This window comes from Ptychodera flava (assembly GCF_041260155.1).
Source record: "Ptychodera flava strain L36383 chromosome 23 unlocalized genomic scaffold, AS_Pfla_20210202 Scaffold_23__1_contigs__length_28996876_pilon, whole genome shotgun sequence".
In the NCBI taxonomy this organism is placed as follows: Eukaryota; Metazoa; Hemichordata; class Enteropneusta; family Ptychoderidae; genus Ptychodera; species Ptychodera flava.
In genome coordinates, this window is record NW_027248277.1 from 13,223,137 (window position 1) to 13,248,505 (window position 25,369).

The 25,369-nt window shown below is 38.5% G+C and overlaps 1 protein-coding gene across 4 annotated transcripts; it reads left to right on the plus strand.

The window, feature by feature from the left end:
• Nucleotides 1–1,288: 1,288 nt before the first annotated feature.
• On the plus strand, nucleotides 1,289–23,448 carry LOC139124263 (alpha-2,8-sialyltransferase 8E-like). Of its 4 annotated transcripts, none has more exons than XM_070690406.1 (7): nucleotides 1,289–1,641; nucleotides 3,817–4,229; nucleotides 12,831–12,975; nucleotides 13,169–13,281; nucleotides 16,552–16,641; nucleotides 17,291–17,535; nucleotides 19,303–23,448. In XM_070690406.1, the coding sequence occupies exons 2-7, from the start codon at nucleotides 3,844–3,846 to the stop codon at nucleotides 19,308–19,310; spliced, it is 987 nt and encodes a 328-aa protein (XP_070546507.1). In that variant the 5' UTR covers nucleotides 1,289–1,641; nucleotides 3,817–3,843; the 3' UTR covers nucleotides 19,311–23,448. The 4 variants fall into 4 exon arrangements, with proteins under 4 accessions (XP_070546507.1, XP_070546506.1, XP_070546505.1 ...); XM_070690404.1 differs by lacking the exon at nucleotides 19,303–23,448 and adding an exon at nucleotides 17,836–18,253 and having other exon boundaries at nucleotides 1,293–1,645; XM_070690403.1 differs by lacking the exon at nucleotides 19,303–23,448 and adding an exon at nucleotides 17,836–18,253 and having other exon boundaries at nucleotides 1,293–1,641.
• The last annotated feature ends 1,921 nt before the right edge of the window (nucleotides 23,449–25,369 follow it).

Consider the following 25,369-nt stretch of genomic DNA (forward strand, 5'->3'; position numbering starts at 1 on the left):
TAGTTACGTAACACCTGGGATACAGGAGGGATAGCTCTCCCTTCTACCTCCGTGGTGTTTATGGGTCACAGCTATATATGAGCAACTGTGTTTTTCAGAATCACCGACTTCAATCTTGCTAGAATTTTGATAATAACGTTGTTTACAAGCACAGTATGCATCTGTGTATTCTGCCATGGACAGCAGAATTACTAGTAACTCGCTTCTACTGTCTTCGTAGACTTGCCCCAGCCACTGCTGGTTTTTCTCCATATCAGTCACTGGCTGTGGGCCAAGACGTTCACTCCACGATACGCAACAGCCTACCACTTAGCTTGAAGTCTGCTCAGTTCCTTTAGTTGACCCTTTTAGTGCTGTTATTGTTCCCAACAAAATTTTAGTGTGACATTTTTCCAATTTTTATGAATTTTTCTGTAATTTTTGAATTTTGGACAAAATGGACATTACATTTTATAAGATACAGTTTGTTATCAATTTTTTGACAAGAGTCTGAAAAAATTGACCCGGGTATATTTTCTAAAGGTGACAAAATTCAAAGGGTTAATTCTGTTTTGATATTGATATGTCCACAAAGTTGGAGCAAGTCTACTATCTTCGGTCTACCTCCACGGGTACACGCATAGCATTTCAAGAGAGGGCGCATTACAATGTCAACCCAATTACATGTGCAACGGATATCACAAAACGAAATTGTTTACTGAGATTTGAGTTGCAGTTGAAAAGTTTTGTATTCTTCAGAAAATATTTTATCAAATGAAATACAACAGATAAGTCATCGGCATTACCTATATATTCTTTTGCAATAAAAGTTGGTTCAAAAGAAAACATTAAGCTTGAGTATACACATATGAATTAGACTGGTATGGACGAACATTGACAGTGTATCCTCTGACGCTTAGCAGCAATACATTTGTAAATAAGTTGCAAATAAACAGAATACAAGTACGCATCGATGCACACTCAGGTTTCCCCTTGTATATTGGCACTAGCGTGTCTACACCATAGATCTTATGCAGCAGATTAATTATAAAACAATCCATGAAAGCTCGGCTGTGATTAACCGCCGAATCGTTGCCAGTAGAATCGTCATCACCCCATATCAGAACCATGGACAGGAGCTTAGGAAATTTGGCTTCTTTTTCATCGGTTCTGTTTTGTTAGGTTCCAATTTCGTCATGCGCCATCAAAGCCAGACCAGTCCTTTATTACACAGGCGAGACAGACACTTGTCTGTGCTTATTGTAAGTCCTTTATTGTCGATGTGTTTGGACGTGTTAACGTTGTTTCATAGTCAGTGCTGGATGGCTAGCGGCGCTCTCACTGTGAGTAGTATGTTCAGATTAGATGACCATGACACAAATATTTCGTCCGAAAAACTCACCAGAGTGCAATATCGGTTTTATTCACACTGCTTTCCGGATATAGTGTTGTCGAGTACGGCGCCCGATTACCGATATTTACAGCCGATCTCTGGCCATAGTTTCCGCTTTCTTACTCGCTCACAAAGGTGCTGAACGGTTGGGACTATAAAATCGGTGCACACGACAATACAGTTACGTAACACTGAGCTTTACCTTTGTCTAAATAGCCGGAGAAGCCATACTTATCCGCAAAACAGGAATCCATGACCGCCGCTGAATTGTAAGTATGCAGGCAGTAGGCTTTTACTACCTTCATGATGTGAGTGTGCATCTTGTGACCGTGGTGTGTGGAGGGACCGTGGTGTGTGGAGGGACCGTGGTGTGTGGAGGGACTGAACATCGCGCTTGACGCTTCATAGATTGTTACCGCTGCAGCCTGTTTTCAGAGGCAAACTTTAGCGTATGCACAGTCCCTCTATCCATATGTATATGGCGTATGTAAGCCACCTTCACTTATTTTTGCAAGGCTTGAGTTATAGTCATAGCACTTGGAGGAGATAGCTCTGCATGGCAGGGCTGTGTGTTACCGGCGTTATACGTCCTCCCACCAGGCCGTATAACGCCGGTAACACACAGCCCGGCTATCGGTGGAGACTGCCGCTAAACGTTTATGTTGAAGTCGGGTTGAAGAGTTTGTATTCATTGTTTTACAGCGGACCGTTACAATTATATGTTAAAGGGACAAAGTCGGCCATTTTTCATGAATTTTGTTTGATACGAGATACTACTTATATTGTTTGACATGTTGAAAGATACTGAATGAATGGGTGACCATGCATATATTCAACCCTGGTTTTAGACACGATACATGAAACCATCGCGAAAATGAATTAATGGTCATGACCATTAATTCATTTTCGCGATGGTTTCATTTAATTTGTCTAAAACCAGGGTCGAATATATGCATGGTCACCCATTCATTCAGTATCTTTCAACATGTCAAACAATATAAGTAGTATCTTGTATCAAACAAAATTCATGAAAAATGTCCCTTTAATTTTGACCGATTACAAATCTAGACGTTGTGGAACTGCTAGTTAAATAATATCACGTGAGAGCGAGGGCAATATCACGATTTATTGCCTGCCCAAGGGATGGTGGTCATGATCGAAATATTGATGATGCCCGAGCCGTAGGCGAGGGCATCAGCAATATTTCGATCATGACCACCAGCCCGAGGGCAGGCAAAAAATCGTGATATTGCCCAAGCTCTCATGTGTTATTATTTTTATTACACCGAACAAGCAAACATGCAAAGACACAAAAAACACAAAGACTTCTTCGAGTACAGGGCGAATTCGCCTTTCTGAGTCCGGACCTCAGCGTTAATGTTGTAAGTGCCGAGTCTAGGGTTTCCGCTGAAATTTTGCCCTCCTCGGTGGCGTATCCAAATTTGTTACTTGCATAGTCGCTGAACACAGAAATTGCATTCCTTGTTGCCATTTTCGTTCGTTTGCTGTTTACTTGCATCAAAATATCTGTGCCGGTGACAGCTTTGCATGACGTTTCGTAGCCATAGCCACAGGTTATCGTAATGTTGCTTGGATAGTCGTTCGAGGCGGGCGGCCGCAGGTCGCCGTTTACTTGGAAAAAATAGAAAGGTCAGACACCGATTTCAGACAAGCAGCCTAAAAGAAACAAAAGAAACAATCTGGCGTCAAATAAATGATCCCCGACTATCACAAATACCTTCAAATGTTATTGCTCCAGTATGGCCGGCCTAGAAACGTTACATGTGCCGAAATTTGGCAATATTCACTTCCTGGGGATTCCGCACACTTGCCCTGTATCCGCCATACTGACTTAATTGGACTTCGCATTGAATTGTGGGTAAGGTAGTTCGAATTCAGTATGGCGGATACAGGGCAAGTGTGCGGAATCCCCAGGAAGTGAATATTGCCAAATTTCGGCACATGTAACGTTTCTAGGCCGGCCATACTGGAGCAATAAACATTTGAAGGTATTTGTGATAGTCGGGGATCATTTATTTGACGCCAGATTGTTTCTTTTGTTTCTTTTAGGCTGCTTGTCTGAAATCGGTGTCTGACCTTTCTATTTTTTCCAAGTAAACGGCGACCTGCGGCCGCCCGCCTCGAACGACTATCCAAGCAACATTACGATAACCTGTGGCCATAGCTGCCGACTGCGTACAAGCGAACGACAATTTGTTAAGCGCAGAAAGGATGCGCAGTAAGTAAAATGACGTCATCCATGTAATATCAAATGCAGAGGGCATCATCAAGTTCGCAGAGGGCATCATCACGGTCTTTTACAGGTCACGTGAGTCATGTTCAACCAATGGCAGTGCATGCTGAATGAGTGAGGTGTAATAAATACATTTATACCTGCCGTCACTGTCCCTCCACTCGCTATGGTTTTTATTGTTTTTTCACAGGTAGAAACGCTGATGTGAGGCCGGATCATGGTGAGTTGCAAAGGAAGGACACGATCATGTGTTGTCCTCTGTGTCGTTGGAATACTTAACTGTTCGGCCTTGCTGGTAATGCTTTTGTTCTACGACCTCAACATCCCGGTTATTAGGGAAAGGGTGACGAACGAGCTCGTTAATTTTACTCTCCGATGTGGGTGCGAAAACAATACCAGCACCAAATGTTTCTCCGCCATCAACGCAAGTCACTCAGACATTCCTCGGTGTAGAAGAAATGAAACAAAATACCCGTCAGTTCAACGCAACGCAACGTTTGAAAACGTGAGAGGCGCCTTGTCGGGATTTACATCTCTGAAGGACCTCTACGACACTATTGATAGAAATTGGAGTTTCAACGCAACTGAAGCGGACAATTGGGGGTGAGTATGTTGAAAATACATTGTCTTTCAACTCTGGCAACTATTTACAAGTTCTCCTTGGACAAAGTCGAGATCATAAAAAGCATGGAAATGAAGATACCGATCACGTAGTCGTATTGAAATACTAGTAATTTGTATGATTAGGGATGGACCATTTAGTTTCGGGAGGGGGGTGCTGGGGGAAATTGGTACGGCAACAATGTTTTTGTAGCCATCTTTGCAGCAAATCTTTTTCAAAGATTAAATTGAAGCATTTATTTCGTCCAGTACCTGGATTCAAAATAATTTTTTCAACAACAACAAAAAAACAAACAAACATTTAAACGGTCTATGTAAATGTAATGTTCTTAAAGTGACAGTAGGTGTAAGTATTGTTAATATTTTTCAGAAGAAAAATGTTGAACTTCAGTGAATCAACCACTATTTCGTGTTCTACTCTTGAGAGTTTATTGAAATGCCCAATATTCTGCTTGTGAACACATCAAGTATACACGTGAAGTTCATTAATATTTTGTACAAATGGATCTCAGTAAAGAATAAAATTTAATTGTTCACAATAACAATGCAGTTTATACATGTAATGGCTGTAATTCTTGGTATGTCAACATTGACAGTAAATTTAAACAACAAACTACTACACAGTGACACTGAACAAAAATACTGAAAAAAATCAGCTACCATTGTCACGGCTTTAGTTTCACTATCTCTTGGTTGAGGTACCGGTCTGGGATCGTAATGCTTTCAGTAACTGAAGCTGACGCCAAAGTTGTCGGTTGTAAGCACAACTTCAATCTTTATTACTAGACACCGTTCTCAACTCCGTTCTCCGGTCTCTGCTCCGCTCTACTCTACTTCTAAAAAGTGTACAACTTAAATAGTTTCCAAATCTACATATTATAATGAATGACTCAAGCTACAACTTTAATTAAATATAGATATGTCGGAAAATATTAAAGGACAGGAAATATTGTCAAAACAGGACGAAGAGTTCTTTCAACCCGAAGTTTGAGTCAACGTCAACCTCCGGTCATTTCTAATGAGTTTAGCATCTGTTAAAACAGTACATCACTCAAAACAAGACAGTGACGGTTACTTCAAGGTTGTGAACGTAAACAGTCTTAGTGAGTAATAGGAAACCACAATAAGCATAGGAACTCAGTGTAGTCTTGGAGGTCACTCTGAGGTTACTAGAGTTCAAGTTAATTACTACAAGTTTAAAAGTATGAAATCCTTGGAAAGGGAAAAGGAGCGAAAAGGAGGGCGTTACACCATTGCAGTTACTTTCCATTAACATTCAATCACAAAATTATGTTAAAACATGTATATATTTACACATGCAAATAACTGAGTTTATTTCAAAGTTACGCAACCTTCGAGATGAATTCAGAGATACATTTAGCTCAGCCAGAGTCCCTGCTTGATGTACAGGACATGGTTTTCAAAATGTGCATGAGGGGATGCTGCAAGCCACTGCATTCTCTAGTATTTTCCATCGATCCATCATGGCATATACAATATTATAGCGATGCTACATTTGGAAATGACCAGAGCTGGTGTTCATTATGTGGGTGCATCATGCGGGCCTTCCCGAAAACGGATCTTGACACCTCTGTATTTTTCAATTTATACAGAAAAATCTTACCTCTACCCATCTGTAATTTCCTATAACCTTTCGTCTTTTTCATTTGGTATATTAATACAATCTTCCTAGAAACAGTTTATGTAGATCTGTTGAAATTCACATTGCTGGTTCCTACTGAAGTTCACGTTTAGATACCTTAACTTATACAATGATACAAATTAGCTGTGCTGAGTTTAGGATAGTATAGCTTTTCAGAATATTATTAGAAATCTGCAGAATTTTTTTTTGGATCACTTGATGTTTGATTATAGAAAATTGTTAGTGGTGCAGGTTTTTTATCAGCATTATCTCTGAATAAATTGACTAACTGTGCACCAATTTCAAAGGAGAACACAGGGTGACCTAAACAGTCAATGTCAACAATGAGTAATGCGAGAATATTCCACATGTAGGGGCCTAGGTTATTGTACTAAGGGACAGGATAGATATTTCAGGGAGGGGGGCCTGTGTGTTTCAAATGACACTGCACATAAAACGCGACCCTGCAAAAGTTTGCAAGAAAAAGTGACTTTCCGCAATTTTCATGCACACAAACACTGACCCCCCTACGTGTCACAGTTTATTTATTTATTTATTTATTTATTTGTTTATTTATTTATTTATTTATTTATTTCATATTAAAGGATTTCCCATGTACATACTCAAACAGGGGTAAAGACTCCTACAAGGTTGTAATCTACCACGGGGTCCGACATAAAGTATAAAATATTAAAGTTTTAAACGTGAAAATAAATATAAAAAATCAAATAAAATATAAAATCAGTACAAGAAAAATGTTAGAGCGGTGACTACGGATAGAAACATACATAAAAAAAACTGCTGAAATGCGAAAAGTCTATCTGCTTACATTGTCTCTGTCCACATCAATAATATTTGGACCCTTTCTCTTGCATCCATCTCGGAATTTAACTTTGTAATTACTTCATTTGCATAAAAAATCGTTAATCACAATTCTCTACACTAACTTTGAACATGGCGAAGTCGCTACATTCCATACATTAAGTTCTTAAGCCATGTCAATTTTGAGAAGAATATTTTTAAAGTATTATTTTTCAGAATTTACTATGACCTTTGACCTACCTTACACCTTTGCAGGCAAGCTTTGGCTATAATATATCCTATACAAGAGTCCGATCGATGGTTGGTGTCTGTTGAACTATTGACCAAAATGCACACCTAAATTTCGGGGTTGCCACTGATATTTGACACCTACAATCAATTTGTATCTCATTAATTATGCGCATATATAATTCTGGGCCAGCCAACAGGGTTGCAGGTCTGATTTTGGTGGACAATTATTGTTGTGGAAGGAAAGGGTGCTGCAAACATTTTACGTGTCCAGGATGACCTTTGACCTCGCCTTCAGAAATGCGCCTGTAAATCAATTACTGCAAAAGCTACAGCCTTCATATTTGGTTGGATGAAGGATTTTGTGGAAGGAGCCTCGTTCTGGATGTGGAACAACAGAATAGCGGAGCACATGTGGTTTCGTTTGAGCGAGCTGGTTGTGAAAATGAGCTTGAACAGTCATATTTGAGATTATTTCATAATCATATTACCTTGCCCTGCCCGTCGCATTTTGATTGGTCGAGCTGAACCACGTGACTGACCCAAATGCTCAGTAATGGTTTGTTTACATGCCCGTGAATATGAATAATAAGATTAACAACTCAAAATATCGTAACTTTACAACTGAAACGTAAATCATAATCAATCGCAAAATAAAATGGAGTACTTGTGGGCCAAGTTGAGATACATTTTTTTCTGAAAACATCTCCGGATTTCCAAATTTTTACAGCGCGCGTGACACTGCGTCGCGTATTGCTCAGTTCTGGGGCCCAGTTGTCGTTCGCTTTGGAAATTTTCGCAAATTTTGAAGGTTTTCTTGGGTTCGTTGATAATATAATTGAAATAAGAGACTCCGCCCTACGGTGGCCCCTACACGCCACGGAACTCTATTACTTTTGAATATAAACTCTAATTTTTCTTGACAATATCTTTAATATTTGTAAGAGATTTTGTTTCTCCAACGCAAACTTTTAATTTTGTATGGGCAACTTTATCTTAACATTATCTTAACTTTAACTTCTCGAAAGTAGTTTAGTTTTAACCATAAACAAAATATGTTTCTCAAAAGTATTTTTTATTTTGTAAACAAAAGTAAAAATTTTTCAAGATGACAAACTCCCCTACACGTCATGGAAATTTATTACTTTTGAACATAAACTCATATTTCTTGACAATATATTTAATATTTGTAAGGAATTTTATTTCTTCACAGCAAACTTTTATTTCTGAACGCGGAAACTTTATTTTTGGGGTAAACTGTTTTTAAAAACTTTTAACAAAAAAAACTTTAACTTTTAAAAAATAACTTTAACTTTGAACAAAATATTGTTTCTCAAAAGCGTTTTTTATTCGAAAAGAAGTTAAAATTGTTCACAGCAAGAGTTTAAGATTTTTGCTGAGCGCGAACTGAGTTACTTAAATGACATAACCTTATGTCTTTAGAGCAGAAAACTTAAATTCTTAAAGAAAAGTTTTGTTTTTCCAAGAGTAAAATTAATTTCTTTATGGAAAAAAGATTTTCTCAGAGCAGCAAATTGAAATACAGAGAATAAAACTTTTTTCTCAATGGCGAGAAATTATTTTCTGACGACAACAAAACTAATTCTTTCAAGATATATTTTCCACATATGAGTGTGGTTTAAGAATTTGGTAAAACTGAACTGAGAGAGAACGAAAAAGGAAGGATGAAAAAGTCAAACTTACTTTTCTTCAGAGCGAAATTTTTTTCTGAGAGGAGAAATATTTCATGTGAGGGCGCAATTACCTATAATGCATAGCAAACTCTTTCTAGAGAGAGTAAACATATTTTTGGGAAGAGTAAAAACATTTTTCCGACGAGCAAAACTTTATTTTAACGGCGGCGGAAGTTAAAGTATCCCACCATGCAACACCCAAGTTTGATGACCCAGAGTCTCCGAGACAACCATGACTGACTTCATCGGCGATACAGGCACGCTAGCCCGGCCCAGCTGCAAGTACAGTACCTCGAGGTTTTACCTAGGTATTTGGGTCGGACGGTTTGCCGTACTGTACTGCAGCTAGCCTGGCCCTACCCTGCCTGCGTACGATGCTGTGTGTTGGGGCCGTATAACGCCGGGAACACACAGCATCGTACGCAGGGCTATGGGCACGGGCACGCAAACGAGTCAGTTCAACAGTTGCCACTTGTCTGAGACCCTGAAGAACGGTTTTGTGTTTGAGTGATTCGTTGTGCGACGGGATGGACCGCATTGGATTCCTTCATTGGCTGTGCATGGGCTGTGTGTTACCGGCGTTATACGGCCTTCCACCACATAACGCCGGTAACACACAGCCCTGCCATCCAGAGCTATTCCTTCATCAGTTGCTGTGTTGTGAAATGTTATGTTGTGTGATAGTCATCTTTTCTATAAGCCAGATTCGTAATTGATAGAGTCTTCGACTGAAACTGAACCTGGCCCGCCAGATTTGACCACAGTCGAGCGTGGTTCAAAACAGTAGTTGTGGGTCCACAGCTGTGGTGTTTTCGGACGGGATATGCCTTTTACGGGCTGGTAGACTTTCACGTTTTTGACCCCGCAAACCACACGTACGTGAAAGTCAAAACCAGTCCGCGACTGTGGTCAAATCTGGCGGGCTCGGTTCAGTTTCAGTTTCTATAAATTACGAATCTGGCTTCTCCTCTTAGAAAAGATGAATATCACACACGTTGGCTGCGTGTGCTGTGTGTTACCGGTGTTATGTGGTGGGAGACTGTATAACGCCGGTAACACACAGCCCTGCCATGCATAGCCCTGCGTACAGGTCTGTGTGTTCCCGGCGTATAGTAGAGAGGTTTAGTTACACGTAATTACGTGTAACTAAACCTCTCTAATAACGTATAATAACGCCGGGAACACACAGACCTGTTCGCAGGGCTATGTCATGCAGAGCTAATGAAGAACCCCAATGCGGTCCCGTCGCACACCGTCTGCCGTCAGGATGAATCACTCAAACATAAAACCGTTCTTCGGGGACTCAGACAAGTGGCAACTGACCCGCTTGCTGCGGATCCGTAGCCCTACCACTCCCTGTGCTGGTTGACATAACCAGCACAGGGAATGGTAGGGCTATGGATCCGCAGCAACTGACCCGCGTGCCCGTAGCCCTGTGTACGATGTTGTGAGTTCCGGCGTTATACGGCCCCAACACACAGCATCGTACGCAGGCAGGGTAGGGCCGGGCAGGCGTGCCCGTATCGCCGATGAAGTCAGTCATGGTTGTCTCGGAGAGCAGATCGTCCATGTAGCCGACATGAACACGAACTGTCTGATACCGGCTACCAACTCGGAGACTCTGGGTCATCAAACTTGGGTGTTGCATGGTGGGATACTTTAACTTCCGCCGCCGTTAAAATAGTTTTGCTCGTCGGAAAAATGTTTTACTCTTCCCAAAAATATGTTTACTCTCGCTAGAAAGAGTTTGCTATGCATTATAGGTAATTGCGCCCTCACATGAAATATTTCTCCTCTCAGAAATAATTTTCGCTCTGAAGAAAAGTAAGTTTGACTTTTTCATCCCTTTTTCGTTCTCTCTGAGTTCAGTTTTACCAAATTGTTAAACCACACTCATATGTGGAAAATATATCTTGAAGGAATTAGTTTTGTTGTCTTCAGAAAATAATTTCTCTCCATTGAGAAAAAAAGTTTTATTCACTATATTTCAATTTGCTGCTCTGAGAAAATCTTTTTTCCATAAAGAAATTAATTTTACTCTTGAAAAATAAAACTTTTCTTTAAGAATTTAAGTTTTCTGCTCTAAGGACATAAGGTTATGTCATTTAAGTAACTCTGTTCGCGCTCAGCAAATATCTTAAACTCTTGCTGTGAACAATTTTACTTCTTTTCGAATAAAAAACGTTTTTGAGAAACAAATATTTTGTTCAAAGTTAATGTTATTTTTAAAAGTTAAAGTGTTTTTGTTAAAAGTTTTTAAAAACAGTTTACCCCAAAAATAAAGTTTCTGCGTTCAGAAATAAAAGTTTGCTGTGGAGAAATAAAATTTCTTACAAATATTAAATATATTGCCAAGAAATATGAGTTTATGTTCAAAAGTAATAAATTTCCATGACGTGTAGGGGAGTCTGTTATCTTGAAAAAAATTTACGTTTGTTTTACAAAATAAAAAATACTTTTGAGAAACATATTTTCTTTATTGTTAAAACTAAAGCTACTTTCGAGAAGTTAAAGTTAAGATAATGTTAAGATAAAGTTGCCCGTACAAAATTAAAAGTTTGCGGTGGAGAAATAAAATCTCTCACAAATATTAAAGATATTGTCAAGAAAAATTAGAGTTTATATTCAAAAGTAATAGAGTTCCGTGGCGTGTAGGGGCCACCGTAAAAGCCGCCCTGACCATTAACGTTTATTTATTGGCGCGGGCTTCACTGATGCGCTTAGAAATGAATCAACTTAAGTACTTGCCTTGGGAATATGACTTTACAAACTCCTAATAATAGGTCACTGAGGTAGTGTTGAACATCAGCGAGCGGAACGGCGTGATACGTGTTTATTTTTTCTGTGCGCACATCCTTTACAATATGCGGGCTTGAGATAGTTGGAGGGACTTGGAAAATTTTGATCATATAGAGGGGGATTTGACATTTTTAGGGTATTGAGGGAGGATTTAAAAAAAAAAAGATTTAAATCGCGATTCCTCCACCCCTCCCCATAATTGTTATTTGTGAGCGCAGCCTTAACCCCTTTTTGAGCGGCATTCACAAGAACCACTGGAGGGCCGAGAGATCCAAAAACAGTTCTCTGCTCTTTGAAATGCCTCCCTACATACTCAAAACGTGTTTAATGTCACCCCATCTAACTCGCTATAATATTTCTACATAGATTGGTAACAAAGATTTAGATCCAAGCCCTGTGGGAAATACCTTTGTGGAAATCTGGACAATTGCATGTGGCAGGCTTAATTTGACCTTTGAGGTTGTTGTAACCAAGCCTGTACGGCGATACAAGCCAATGCGCGACATTTTAAAATGGGTATTTTGAAATATACTTATGTATCTGTCAAAATGAATAACTTCTGAATTGCTACACGGACACTCTCCATAAAGAAAGATTGTGTTCATCGCCATGTTTCTATAATTGACTTAATTTTAGAAATTACTGTTGTTTAAGAGTTTGTTTTGATCTGCACTTTATGAATATTGATGAGCAAAAGAATTTCACGTCCTGATTTTTAACGTCTCAATTATTGTGGCAAACAACTTTTAAACGATTGAAACTAATTTGGTAGAATAGGATATCGTAATTATGTTGGTTTAATCAGCGAATTTAAGCCCATCTACTTTAGTTTTTGTTTGTTTTGCAATTCACTTATTTTTATGGGTAATTTAGAACATTGCAAGTTTCAGCTGTAGGGCACCTAACAATTATGATAAAACGTCCTGTTCTTTCAAGTTAGCTCCAATCGGATTGTTATAGCTTGTATGGTTATTTCAAAAGTTACATTCATAAGTATAATAGTAAACACACACGGGTCTCTCCAAGTTTGAAAGAAGTAACATATTAAAGTGTTTGAAAACGTGTAAATTTTTCAAAAATGTTCTCAGTAAGTGAGAGGATGTTGCCTCCCCTCAACTACCATTACGCGACCAGATGCTGACCTCTTACTTGTCTCCGTTTGCCTCCGATTTACAAAATCGTTGACAAAACTGGAGAGAGAGAGAGAGAGAGAGAGAGAGAGAGAGAGAGAGAGAGAGAGAGAGAGAGAGAGAGAGAGAGAGAGAGAGAGAGAGAGATGGACAGAAGGACAGACAGACAGACTTACTGACGTACGTCACAGTAAGAGTAGAGATACATCTAATCCCCATGACAACCCTGTACTAATCAGGTTTGATTCTTTGATCCCACGTCGTGTAGGTCCGTCCTCGGGCGATACTGCAACACAAGCGGATTATTTCTAGTGACTGGAGAAAACGTACAACCAGGCCAGGAATTACGGTATACCGTACATTTGAACTACACATATGCGATCACAAGGGAGATACACCAGAGGTTCATAAAGGTAGTTATCAAATTTAAAGTCGAGGTCATCTCTTTGCAAGGGAAGGTGGCACATAATTATGTTCCCTTAAGCTTGTTTAACTTGACTTGATTGGTGCAATTGCATCACTCACTGAGTTAATTATCAAGGCTCAATGTTACATTTAGTCAGATAGTCGTAAGAATTCTTTAACTTTTTTCCATTTCACTTGCAGAAAATGCCGTACCAGCAAAAGGCTTTCAAGAAATGCAGTTTAGTTGGAAACAGCGGCATTCTACTGGGAAGCAAATGTGGCAAGGCCATAGATAATGCTGACTATATTTTCAGGTACTACAAATATATATATATATATATATATATATATATATATATATATATATATATATATATATATATATATATATATATATATATAATATATATATATATATATATATACCGTACTCTCTGTGCCCAAGTTCAGAGGTTGCCATAAAGCCATTATGGTGATAACCGGGAGGGCACATTGTATATATTTTGTGTGTGTATATATATATATATATATATATATATATATATATATATATATATATATATATATATATATATATATATATATATATATATATATATATATATATCGATGTATACAGATATCCTCGTGGGAAAAAATAGTGGTCGTTGCTAAAAGTAGAGCGTTATAAATAATAACACAAATTACTTCAAATACAACAAATATTACTTTGTACATAAGCTAATATGTGTTAACATATATATATATAATGTAACAGGTTCCCCATTGTTGTGTAGCATGGAAACATATTGTATAAACTAAAGAGAAAAGCACACAACTACATCTTATTGTCTCCACTCTGCAAGTGTTTGTGCTTTGAAAAAAAAGACCCATATAGGATTCGGACCCACGTCGCCCGAATTCAGTTCGAATGCTCTACCAAATGAGCTAACGGATCAGTTCAAGTTGGTATCCTTGTTGGCCTTTTTTCTTCCCCGAAGGATACCTCAGATTCAACACTGCTTATTCACCCGAAGGAGTTATTTTAAGGAACACTAAAGAAAAAGGCCGGCAAGGATACCTTTCGCAAAAAACAAACTTGAACTTCTTCGTTTGTGCTCTTGGTAGAGCATCCGAACTAAATTCGAGCGACGACGGTTAGAATCTTACACAGGCCATTTTTTCAAAGCCCCCAAAAAATTTGCAGAGTAGAGACAATCAGGTGTATTTGTGTGCCTTTTTCACTAGTGTGAGAGTATATATATATATATATATATATATATATATATATATATATATATATATATATATATATATATATATATATATATATAATATATATATATATATATATATATATATATACACACGTATACTTCGAGTGACGTATTGGACGAGCCGAAGGCTCGTCCATACGTCACTCACTGAGCCCTCGTCCATACAGGGCCGTATTTTGTGTATAACCCTATTATTATTACATCTCCCCCATAATCGTCCGTATAAACTAATTCTATGGTAAATTTTGAGGGATGCGGCACGCGCGATATGAGTGGAACGCGCGCGATTGTTGCGTTGGCATGAAGCCAATTAATTTCCAGTGCAGTACAAGCAAACTTCGCTGAATGTTTTCAATTTAATTAGTTTTTTAAAATAAAAATCAATTGCATTTAGACTCAGTTTTGTGTTTAGCGTTTTTAAACCTTATACTATGAATACATTTGGTGGAAGTTTGTTATTACTCACCATAAAATAGTTTGTTTACATCCGATAATCGCTAGGTCAAAGGTCAAACAGGCGCCTCGCGCGTCTCCCGTATTCGGGACTCCGCGTACTATACAAAATACGGAAAGTTATTGGACGGTCAAACTCCCATAGGTTACGGCAGTAGGTGTATAATAAATATATATATATATATATATATATATATATATATATATATATATATATATATATATATATATATATATATATATATATATATATATATATATTTCGAAGTATACAGATGTATTATACAGTGGTCTCGTGGGAAATTACATTGCTCAATGCTAAAGCAGAGCGTTATAAATTATAACACAGATTACTCCAAGAACAAAGTAATGATATCTGTTACTTATGTTTCATGCATCCTGCAATCTTCAGACAGAAGAAGTGAAAGGATTCTTAGCTTAAAAAAAGTATCTTCAGATGCAATGTTTTGTTTGAAGGTAAAGTAATAATGTTTAAAAAATGCATCGAAATTTAACCTTGTCTTGCTGTTCAGAGCGGTGCTTACACGTTGTTTATACTGTACGAACCGAACACACTGCGCAATGCTGCCGTCGTCATTTTTACTGCTATCTAAAAATCGTGTCAATTCTTGACTTCGGTCATAATATATGAATAAAACCACCATTGAACTGTATCACATCGTTCATGTTGGTCATTTTTTTAACCATACTGCACCTAGGAAAATTATATTGCTCGAAAGTAGTGAGGACTGGAGGAGTACGATGCCGTATGAAGATCGTACGTGGGCATATATTCTCAGCGCCTTGGACGTTGTTTGAAATTGAGAGGAAAAGTGTATCATCGTCCGTTGTAATTATGAATGAAACTAAAATCAAAAACAATCACAACAATTTGCCATGTGACGTTCATTCGATCTCGATTTTACTCGCGTCTTATGAAAACACTTCATTGTGGCCGCGGCTCCTATCGCGCTGTCGACGCCGAAGTGGCACAAGCTTCTGAAAACCGCGTTTGCCGTACGTTACTACAGTAAACATTCTCGCTTTAGTACAGCCTAGTTCAACAGCAATACAACACTTTGCCGATGCTAAGAACTTAACCCGTCACCTGACAGGATGATGTGTTGATTTTGATACATCATATTCTTAATACATATGTTGGATTCTTGTTCGGTGATAAATTTGTCGATTTTGAGCGATGACTGGGCTGTTTACGGCTCGTGACGAGATAGCACAGTACAGTGGTAGTAGCAAACGTAGGGATGAGACGACAGTGAACGCTCTCGTTTTCCCCAGTTGAAAAAAAAAAACAGACAAACTTTCACAATCATCGGTACAAAAAGCCTTGACGTTTTCGCTATTTATTACCTTTACCGCATTTCTGACTTAAGAAGTAGGGGTATACGGAAATCATGTAAACCGTATACCTATAGTGTGCCGTCACACTATAGGGATAACTGGGTCTATGTATGTGATATATATATATATATATATATATATATATATATATATATATATATATATATATATATATATATATATATATATATATATATATATATATATATACACAAAATGTATACAATATGCCCTCCCGGTTATCACCATAATGGCTTTATCGTACTTCTTGTGATAAGAACAGGAATATATTAAACCCAAAGTCGAGTCTAAAACCACTTGGTGTTACGGAATTACTTTCATCAAAGCTTACAATTCATTTTATATTCGTCTGTTCAGTAGAAGCTAAAACTATGAACCATTAGTCCATGCAAAACACAAAAAAAAAGAGTAAAAAAATGCTATTTATAGCCTCTCTAAAGGTTTATGTTTTACTGCATCACAGTATAATTTTTAGAGTATATTCAACATTTTCAGATACAATGTGGCGCCAGTCCGTGGTTATTCCGAAGACGTCGGTTCTAAGACAAACCTAGTGACGTGCAATCCCTCTATTTTAAAACATCAGTAAGTTCTATATTGATGAACCTTTGTCTGACACTTCCTTCAAGCCTAAGCTGTCTGATCTTGTAAACAGTAGAATTCTTAGATGCTGTCAATCTGATAAAAATCCGATGCAGAAATTGGCTGAAAGACGCATCACTCGAGGCGTGAGAGGAGGGCGCGGAGCCTCGAGAGGGCGCCCTCGAGCGACGGATCTGTCAGTCTAATGTAAAGGTCTTTCACGCAATTTGTAGGATAGTCTTTGTTCCTGCAGTCCTTCTGAGAGAGAGGAGGACCATGGAAACACAAAAAGTCATACGATTGCGCTACAGACTGACCTATCTGTTCATTGGATTTTAATCAGATTGAGATGGTGTATGATCGGTGACATTGCACTAAGCACGGAAGATCCTTGTTTACAGGGCGCTCCCTCCATTCATTCAGCAATGTAATGTCAAATTTTGATTATTTACTCCAGTGGAGTCATACTTTGTCTAACATAAGACAAATTCCAAATCAGTAACGGAAAGTCAATATAAAACTAGTCGGTTCAATCTGAAAGTAGACGGACATGATTTTGCGATCAGTGGAAAAGGAAACTGCTTTGTAAAGTCTCAACAAATATAATCAATTTTGGAATAATGTTGTTGTTCTTCTGCTCTCTTCATCACAGATTTGACAGGTTGAACGAACAAGGATCCGAACGCTTCGAGAAATATATGACCAAGGAGTATGACAACGCCTATGTCTTAGTGTCAGCTTTTTCGAAAACGCCATGCACAAAGCCTGCATTCAAAGCACATGACATTCTCAAGACAACCAATCTCAAAGTAATTTATATACATCCGTATTTTCAGACGCTAGTCAGGACGTTCTGGACTGACCAGAAGAATCTTGTGGCCGAGATGACGACATCTGGTAAGGATGGTGTTCCCAATTTCTGAAAACATCATTATGGATGCAAATATTGTCATCGATGTAGAGTTCGAGTTGCACTTCAGAAATTCTTACATTAAAATCGTTAAGAATACGACAAACCTGGCCATTTTTTTGATGTTGGGGTTCATATCATATTGAAGATAATTTTATACCAGAGACAAATGATAGTGTTCCCTATAGTGTGACGGCACACTATAGGTATACGGTTTACAGGATTTCTCTCTCTCTCTCTCTCTCTCTCTCTCTCTCTCTCTCTCTCTCTCTCTCTCTCTCTCTCAGGAATGACTGTATTTACAGCCGCGATGAGTTTCTGTGAAGAGGTTCATCTCTATGGGTACTGGCCTTTCGCAGAAGATCCTGATGGAAATCCGACCTACTTCCATTATTTTAACAAAACTGCAACTATGTCGTCGCCCGAAAAGTTGCAGGCAGTCCACCATAACATGCCGGCCGAGTTCAAATTGTATATGGCATTGCACAACAAAGGTGCTATAAAGCTGCATGTTGGACAGTGTGACGTTTAGTGTGATAGACAGTGCGATGAGAAATGCCCTTCAATGATTCAGAGAAACTCTGTTATATATATATCTCTCTCTGAGTGTTTCGTCCATGTATGAATATATCTATGTTTCGGTACAATTTTTGATTCCCGATGTCAATGGTGCTATTCAAATAACATAAAATAATAGTCAAAGTGTGTGGCTGGTCTTTGTGCAATTTTCACCCCATGATGATCTCGTGATGATCTCGCATGCCACAGTTATATAATCTTCATTTTGCAATCATCAAATATCCTCACTGGCGCTCTTGTAGTTATAGTTTGAGGCGTTCTCGTCGAAAGAAACCTTTGCTGTAAATCTTAGTCAATTGTTATCGTCCTTGTAAGATAACCTATTGTGTCGTTACACTTTGTTATATGCCCTCTTACGTCGTTTGCATTCGGAATCGATCAGACTGTACTAAAAGAGCATTCCGACAACTTCAATCACACAGACTTTTTTATATTTAATAGGTTTTTTATTGCCAGGAGACTCAAAAAGAAATACAAAACTGAATCTTACATTACAGGTCTGTTCAGTTCAGAGCAAAGTCGACAAGAAGAAGTACAGAAACAATAAAGATTTCGTCAAAGATGAAAACAACACGACACAAATTAAAACACATAAGGCTGAGCAAACGCGTGTGGTTGACCCGAAAAATGCAAATTTCCTCAAAATGGCCATTTCGACAAAGCTGTTCTTGTACAATGGTTTCTCTTAGCTATATAAAATTCAATCTCTTTTGCAATTTTAACATTCGCCTTAACAATCTCAAAAATGGGAATTTTGTCTTTTTTTGTAATAATTATTAAGTGGTTTAAAAGGGTACTAAAGGACATATCACCCAGCAAGATCTGTTTAACTGACATAGCTGACGGTGCATTGACAGATTTTCCCCAGTTTGACAAAAAGCTATTCCAAATACTCTGTGAAAATTCACATTCTACAAAAAGGTGGACAATTGTTTCATCAGCTTTTTTACAGAAAGTACACTGATTGCTATTTACTCTTGGAGGATCCATACGAAAAAGAACAAAATTAGTGTAAAGGATGTTGTGGGTAATCTTCCACTGAAACTCTTGCAGTTTAGTTTCCTTAGTTACTTTAAAAGGAAGTTCAAAGATAGCACTCCACTCCTCTTCACTTATATCAAGAAACTGGGAGAAATATAATTTACATTTGGGAGGAATAAAGTTCTATAAAACAGATTGGTAGTTCAGGTCTGACGACTTCTGGACTTTGAGATATCCACAAATGTGGCATCGCTAGTAGTAAGCACTGCCATCGAAGACTGAGACTGCACCCAATATCAGATAAATCGTCCCAAGACCCAGATTTTGATATGGTCTTCAAAGCCTTTCATTTTCTTCCTGATTCAAAGATCGTGTTACGATGAGCCGTCAACAAAATAAGTCAACTGTCCGACACACAATCGACGTATATATTCTGAAGTTGCCACAAGTTCCTTACAATTACAGCGGCAAATACTCCCTTGGTCGTGTTCCGGCAACCTTTGCCAGAGCCCCCGTGCCTTCACTGCGACGAGGGGGGGCGGGGGGGGGGGGGCGGCACGCTTAATATATTAAACTTTGAATTTAAGCTAAAAAGGTGGTCTTCCAGAACCGACATTCTGTATGCCACTCCTGTATTTGCCTAACTTGCCAGTCTTTACTGACTGCATCAGTATTTTGTCGCACTTGGTGATTTAGGTGTCAACTGATCTGTTTCCAAATGTCATGTCATTTTCTGTGGACATGCGCAGCGAATCAGATCATTTCCCTCTGTCATTTTCTTTCAAAGCAAACACTGCGGTCAATCCAACTTGTCAAAACCTGCAAAATTACACTGAAGTGTTGCCTAAATATGTGTGGTGTCCTGCAATTCAGTTTTCTAATCTTGCGAAAGGAAAACTGTCAAATCACGGCCTTGAAGATGAAATCCATACAGGGCTTACAGGCAAGACTTGCCACTTCGATGCCTGGTATGCATGTTTTTTACACACACTAAACGTTTTCATATCATTAACAGGAAGGAACCTAATGACTGGATTGTTTGTACAGGATAGACAACAGAAAACCGACACCGAAATATATCTGACATGTAAGCCTTGAGACAGATTACTATCACCAGTCTGGGGTGCAAATTAATGTCTTTACGACCAGACCGGTCATTAGGTTCCTTCCTGTTAATGATATGAAAACGTTTAGTGTGTGTAACAAAACATGCATACCAGGCATCGAAGTGGCAAGTCGTGCCTGTAAGCCCTGTAGTCCTTTGTCGGATGTAAATGATGTCATTGTTGATTTCAGTGATATGTTAATACAAGCAGCTGGTCAGTGTAATATGTGTAGAAGCGTTTAACCAAGTCATGTCACAGAGAGCAACCACTATGGTTTGACACGGAGTGTGTTTCTTGAAACAGAAAAAGTATGATTTACTGAGACGGTTTAGAAACAGTGGTGGCAGTACAGAGTTAACTTCTTATAAAAAGGCTTGAGCCGATTTTAGAAGCTTTGTCGCAATAAAAAACGGTTATTTTTAAATGACCAAGGGGAGAAACTTTCAATTTTCTCAACAACAGATCCAAAGTACTTCTGGGCAAATATAAGGCGTTTAGTTTCAACACTCCGATTTCAAGATACTGTTCACCCTAAGGCTTTTTGTGATTGCTTCAGCAATTTATTCAAACAAAATGATACTGTCGATGGCGATCCCAATCTTTTAATTTTTTCGCCAGAACTTTCAGGAACACGATTTGAACTAATTTGGGATAATTGGATGGCGACATACGGCCGTTGTAACCTGCAAAAGTAAGCTCTGCTTTTCTTTTTAAGTTACACACTTGTTTTTATGAGTAAATTGTATAATATTGTAACATTCAGCTCCATGGCGCCTAACACTTTTGAGAAATTTGAAAAACGTGAAGATCCAATTATCCAAAATTAGTTCCAATCGTGATCAAGATGTGTAGATGAGTTACTTGGGGAAGAGTGTGAAATATGTTGTGATATTTTAAATGCTCCAATCACAAATAACGAGATAGAAACAGTCATACAAAAACTCAGAAATGGTAAATCAGCCGATCCAGATGACATATTGAGTGAAAAAAATCTACGAGCCACTTTATTCTTCATTTTTTGAATGTTCTGTTTAATAGACTTTTTGATTCAAGTATTTTCCCGAAGGAATGGTCGAAAGCAATCGTCATTCCAATTCATAAAAGTTGTCCGACTGATTCTCCTTGTAACTATAGAGGTATATCTCTGTTAAGCATATTTGGTAAAATTTTTTCTTCTGTATTGAATAACCGCCTGTCTTTTTGGGCAAATACACTCGCAAAAATTGATGAAACACAAGCAGGTTTTACGGAGAGGGTATTCCAATGTGGATAATATTTTTTTATTTTACAATCTATTATTCAGAAATACCTTTTTAGAAAACGGGGTAAGTTTTATTGTGCTTTTGTTAATTTTTCGAAAGCCTTTGATGCTGTGGCGCAACAAAGGTTATGTACTTTTAAAGGGTGCAGTGAAAGGGAAAATATTCAAAATAATTCATGCTATGTATGTTGATGTCAAATCATGTGTACGCACAAATAACAGTTATTCAGATTATTTTAGCTGTCCAATAGGAGTTAGACAAGGGTGCATGTTAAGCCCCTTTTTGTCTTCATTTTTTATGAACGAGCTGATCCATGATATACAAAATAGCGGTTTAAGTGACATTCAACTCTCACCAAAAATAGTTGAAATAATGTGTTTATTGTTTGCAGATCATGTAGTTCTTTTTGCTGATACTGTCACAGCGCCTTCCTAATTGTTTGAGTACCCTATAGTATCAAATGGAAAATGTCAGTAAATCTAGATAAGACCAAAGTCATTGTATTTAAAGGTGGCGGACACCTTTCAAAGACCGAGAAATGGTACTTTAATGGAGAAAGGCTTTGTGTTGTATCTTTTTATAAGTATCTCGGTGTCATTTTCCTACCAGATTGCAATCGTCTGTTGCTACAAAAACTATTGCCCAACAGGCCAAAAAAGTGTTAATGGGCATCACAAGAGCTGGTAAAAAGACTGATAACTTTAGTTATGATGTATTTTTTTTTTAAATTGTTGATGCTATGGTCTTGCCTATTATAACGTAAGGTTCTGAAGTGTGGGGCTACACAACATATGAAAGTCTACAACATATTCAGGCGTATCCTGCAACACTCCGAATGCTGCTGTTCTTGGAGAATGTGGGCGGTATCCTATTTATTTTTACACATCTAAGAGATGTATAAAATATTGGGTCAAACTTTTAAAAATGCCAAGTAGCAGATACCCTAGAAAATGTTATGAAATGTTTTATCAAATTGATAAATCAGGTATAAGAACACAATGTACTTGGATACATCATATTAAGATGTTCTCTTTCAATGTAATCTCCAAGATGTGTGGGAACGACAAGAACGAGTTAATGAGAAATATTTCTTGAATTCATTTGTGGAAAATCTTAAATGTTTTTTTTTTGTATTGTAATTGGTTTAGCCAAATTTGTACAATTGATAAACTTTCATCTCACAGAGAATTTAAGACATCACTTGTTCGAGAAAAAATACCTTTCAGATGACGCATGTGAAAATGCTGGCACGATTAATATGCTCTTCTAATTACATTAAAAATAGAAACAGAAAGCTAAATATTAAGAGAACAGACAGAATTTGTGTATTATGTGAACGAAATGAGATTTTAAATGAGTATCATTTTGTTTTGATTTGTCCATTTGATACTTTAAGAAGTAAATATTTACCAGCTGTTTATTTCACATCACCATCAGAAAGGAAATATGTAGATTTGATGTCTTCGATTAATACTGATTTATTACAGAGATTAGCAACCTTTACATTTCATGCTATGATATGCAGAAAACATATTGGCGATTTAGGTTTAGCACGTGGCCGCTTGCACTCGGATACAGTATTATCAGAATGTCTTCGATACGATTAGTTGTTGATATTTATTGCTAAAACATATTTGTTTTCAACTTAATGGAAAACAGAACGTAACGGCATGAGTCAGCGGTGAAGACACGTGGCACATCGTATTTTCAAATCAAACTACAAAATACAACTTTCATTTAAGCTGTCCATCCCCAATTTCCGGTATTCAGGTCCAAAAGCACCATTCGTTACAGTGGGTTTGGATGAATCCATGACGCGGTGAAAAGGGTCAAAGGGGATGGGTCGTCAGAACTAAGGTCAAAGGTCATATTGGACCAATACACAAGGTGAATGCTGTGTTCAAGGTACATGAAAGTTATATCATTTTGTCATAATCTACGTCGTAACTGCAAACTTAAATGTCGCAGCTATGTTGACGTTGTGCATCCGGATTTCGCATTCTCGCAGGCCAGAGCAATAATTTCCGCTCCGGTGACCTTCGCAAAAATCAAGCTCTGGCATATTACGCCGGGAAACTGCGGAAGTATGAATGGGGGTTAATTAATTATTCATGAGAACATATCATCAGAATTAGCCAATCACGAATACGTTTTACAAAGTCATGTCGGGTCGTAAGCTCCTCATTGTCTGTGTGTACACAATCGAGCTTTCAGGGCCTGAGATCCAGATCCTCTGGTTCTGTAGCACCTCTTCCGATATATGTTGCATTAAATCCGACAGCTTTCAAAATTTTGACTGTTTTTTCGTCATGATCGAGAGCAACGGCGACACCATGTGAATACTATGGCTTCGATAGGTACACAGACTACGGCCATCAACGAACCCTACCCGGTCCCACTGCAAGGTCGTCCCCGTACACTCAGTGTGACTATTTTCGGACGATCTCGGTTCGGACATTCAAAGACATGCTGTTCGTTGTACTCACTTTGCTCCGTATTGATAGCGTTTAACAAGTCATGATACCGCATATTAAGTCAGGTGACGCTGCTGTCCCGTTTTGAATAGTTAGTTTTTTTCGGTAGAAGCTATTCGGGCGCTATAAAACTTACGATCTGAAGCAACACACAGAGACAGCCCATATCCGATGTAAGCACCATACACGTCGAAATATAGTTGCGTCGTCCATGGGTTGAACGTAACTAATTTATCACAAAATTTTTACAAACAGTTTTCTCAAGACATCGAAATTGAAAATCGAGGGTTTGAAGTTTCAAAATATCAATATTTAGCCCCTATTCACATTCCAAATACGACGTCCGATTACTACGCACTCACTTATGGAGTCAACAATTTGGCAACTTTGACCCCCCAAATACCACTTCCGTCCTGTTAACAGTGTTAGGATAAACACAATAAAGTTTCGAAGGGTATGGTAATAAGATTTCGTACTGCACGTTATTTGTGAAAACGGCTTTGGGCGAAATTCACTATACTCTGTCCGAAAATTGTCACCAGCATAAGCTTATACGTGTTCGTACCCCGCTGAACTGCAAACCCATGGAACAAACTAAACCTCTCTTGGTTTGATTCCGTTGTAAGCTAACTTTTGTGATGAATTAATGAAACATAATCGGACTTGAACAACTACGCAATTTCCCGAGATCTGTGATTTCGGCAGTGTTGAGACGATCGGGAGCCTAGCGTACATTTGTGATTTGTATCGCGGAGCACCAGCTCGAATGAAAGGGCCCAATCAATAATGCAATATGCCATTCATACGTTTCTAGCTCCATGTATACCCACCACAGCACGATAAGAAAGCTTTCAGTGTGAACCTAATGAAGAGATCGATACATAAACGTTTATACATAATTTGTGGTAAAGTAAATTTATGATCAATAGTTTTGACCAACGGGTTTTACACAGCGGTGTTGTTCTACGTCTGGGTCGGACACAGTGCATAGCGAGGCGTGGGGCCAGCTGCTCCAGTTATGCGATACCCTTCGATATAACGCCCGTGAAACACGATGGGCCGGACGGCCTGCCATGCCTGGTAGCATACAGACTTGCCACCGCACCGCTGGTCCTTGTGCAAAGAAACCCATCTTTTCCTTGTAAAATAATTATCAATGGCGTCTTTTTGGTGTGAATAGAGCGGTTGAGTCCAAAAACATTAAACATTTACACATTGCGCGCTCTTCGTCGACAGTGAACGCTGTGTGGTAAGCACCAAGGTCAGCTCTGTAACGGGCAATCTGATTGGCTCGTAGGTTTTTCCTCGACTATCATAGAGCCTTGCAGCAATGCGTGAACGCTAAACGTGGCCAGTGATACCACGGCCTTTCGGCGTTGGTAGTCTGGTTCCCTGACCCATTTCCCCGGTAGAGGGCGT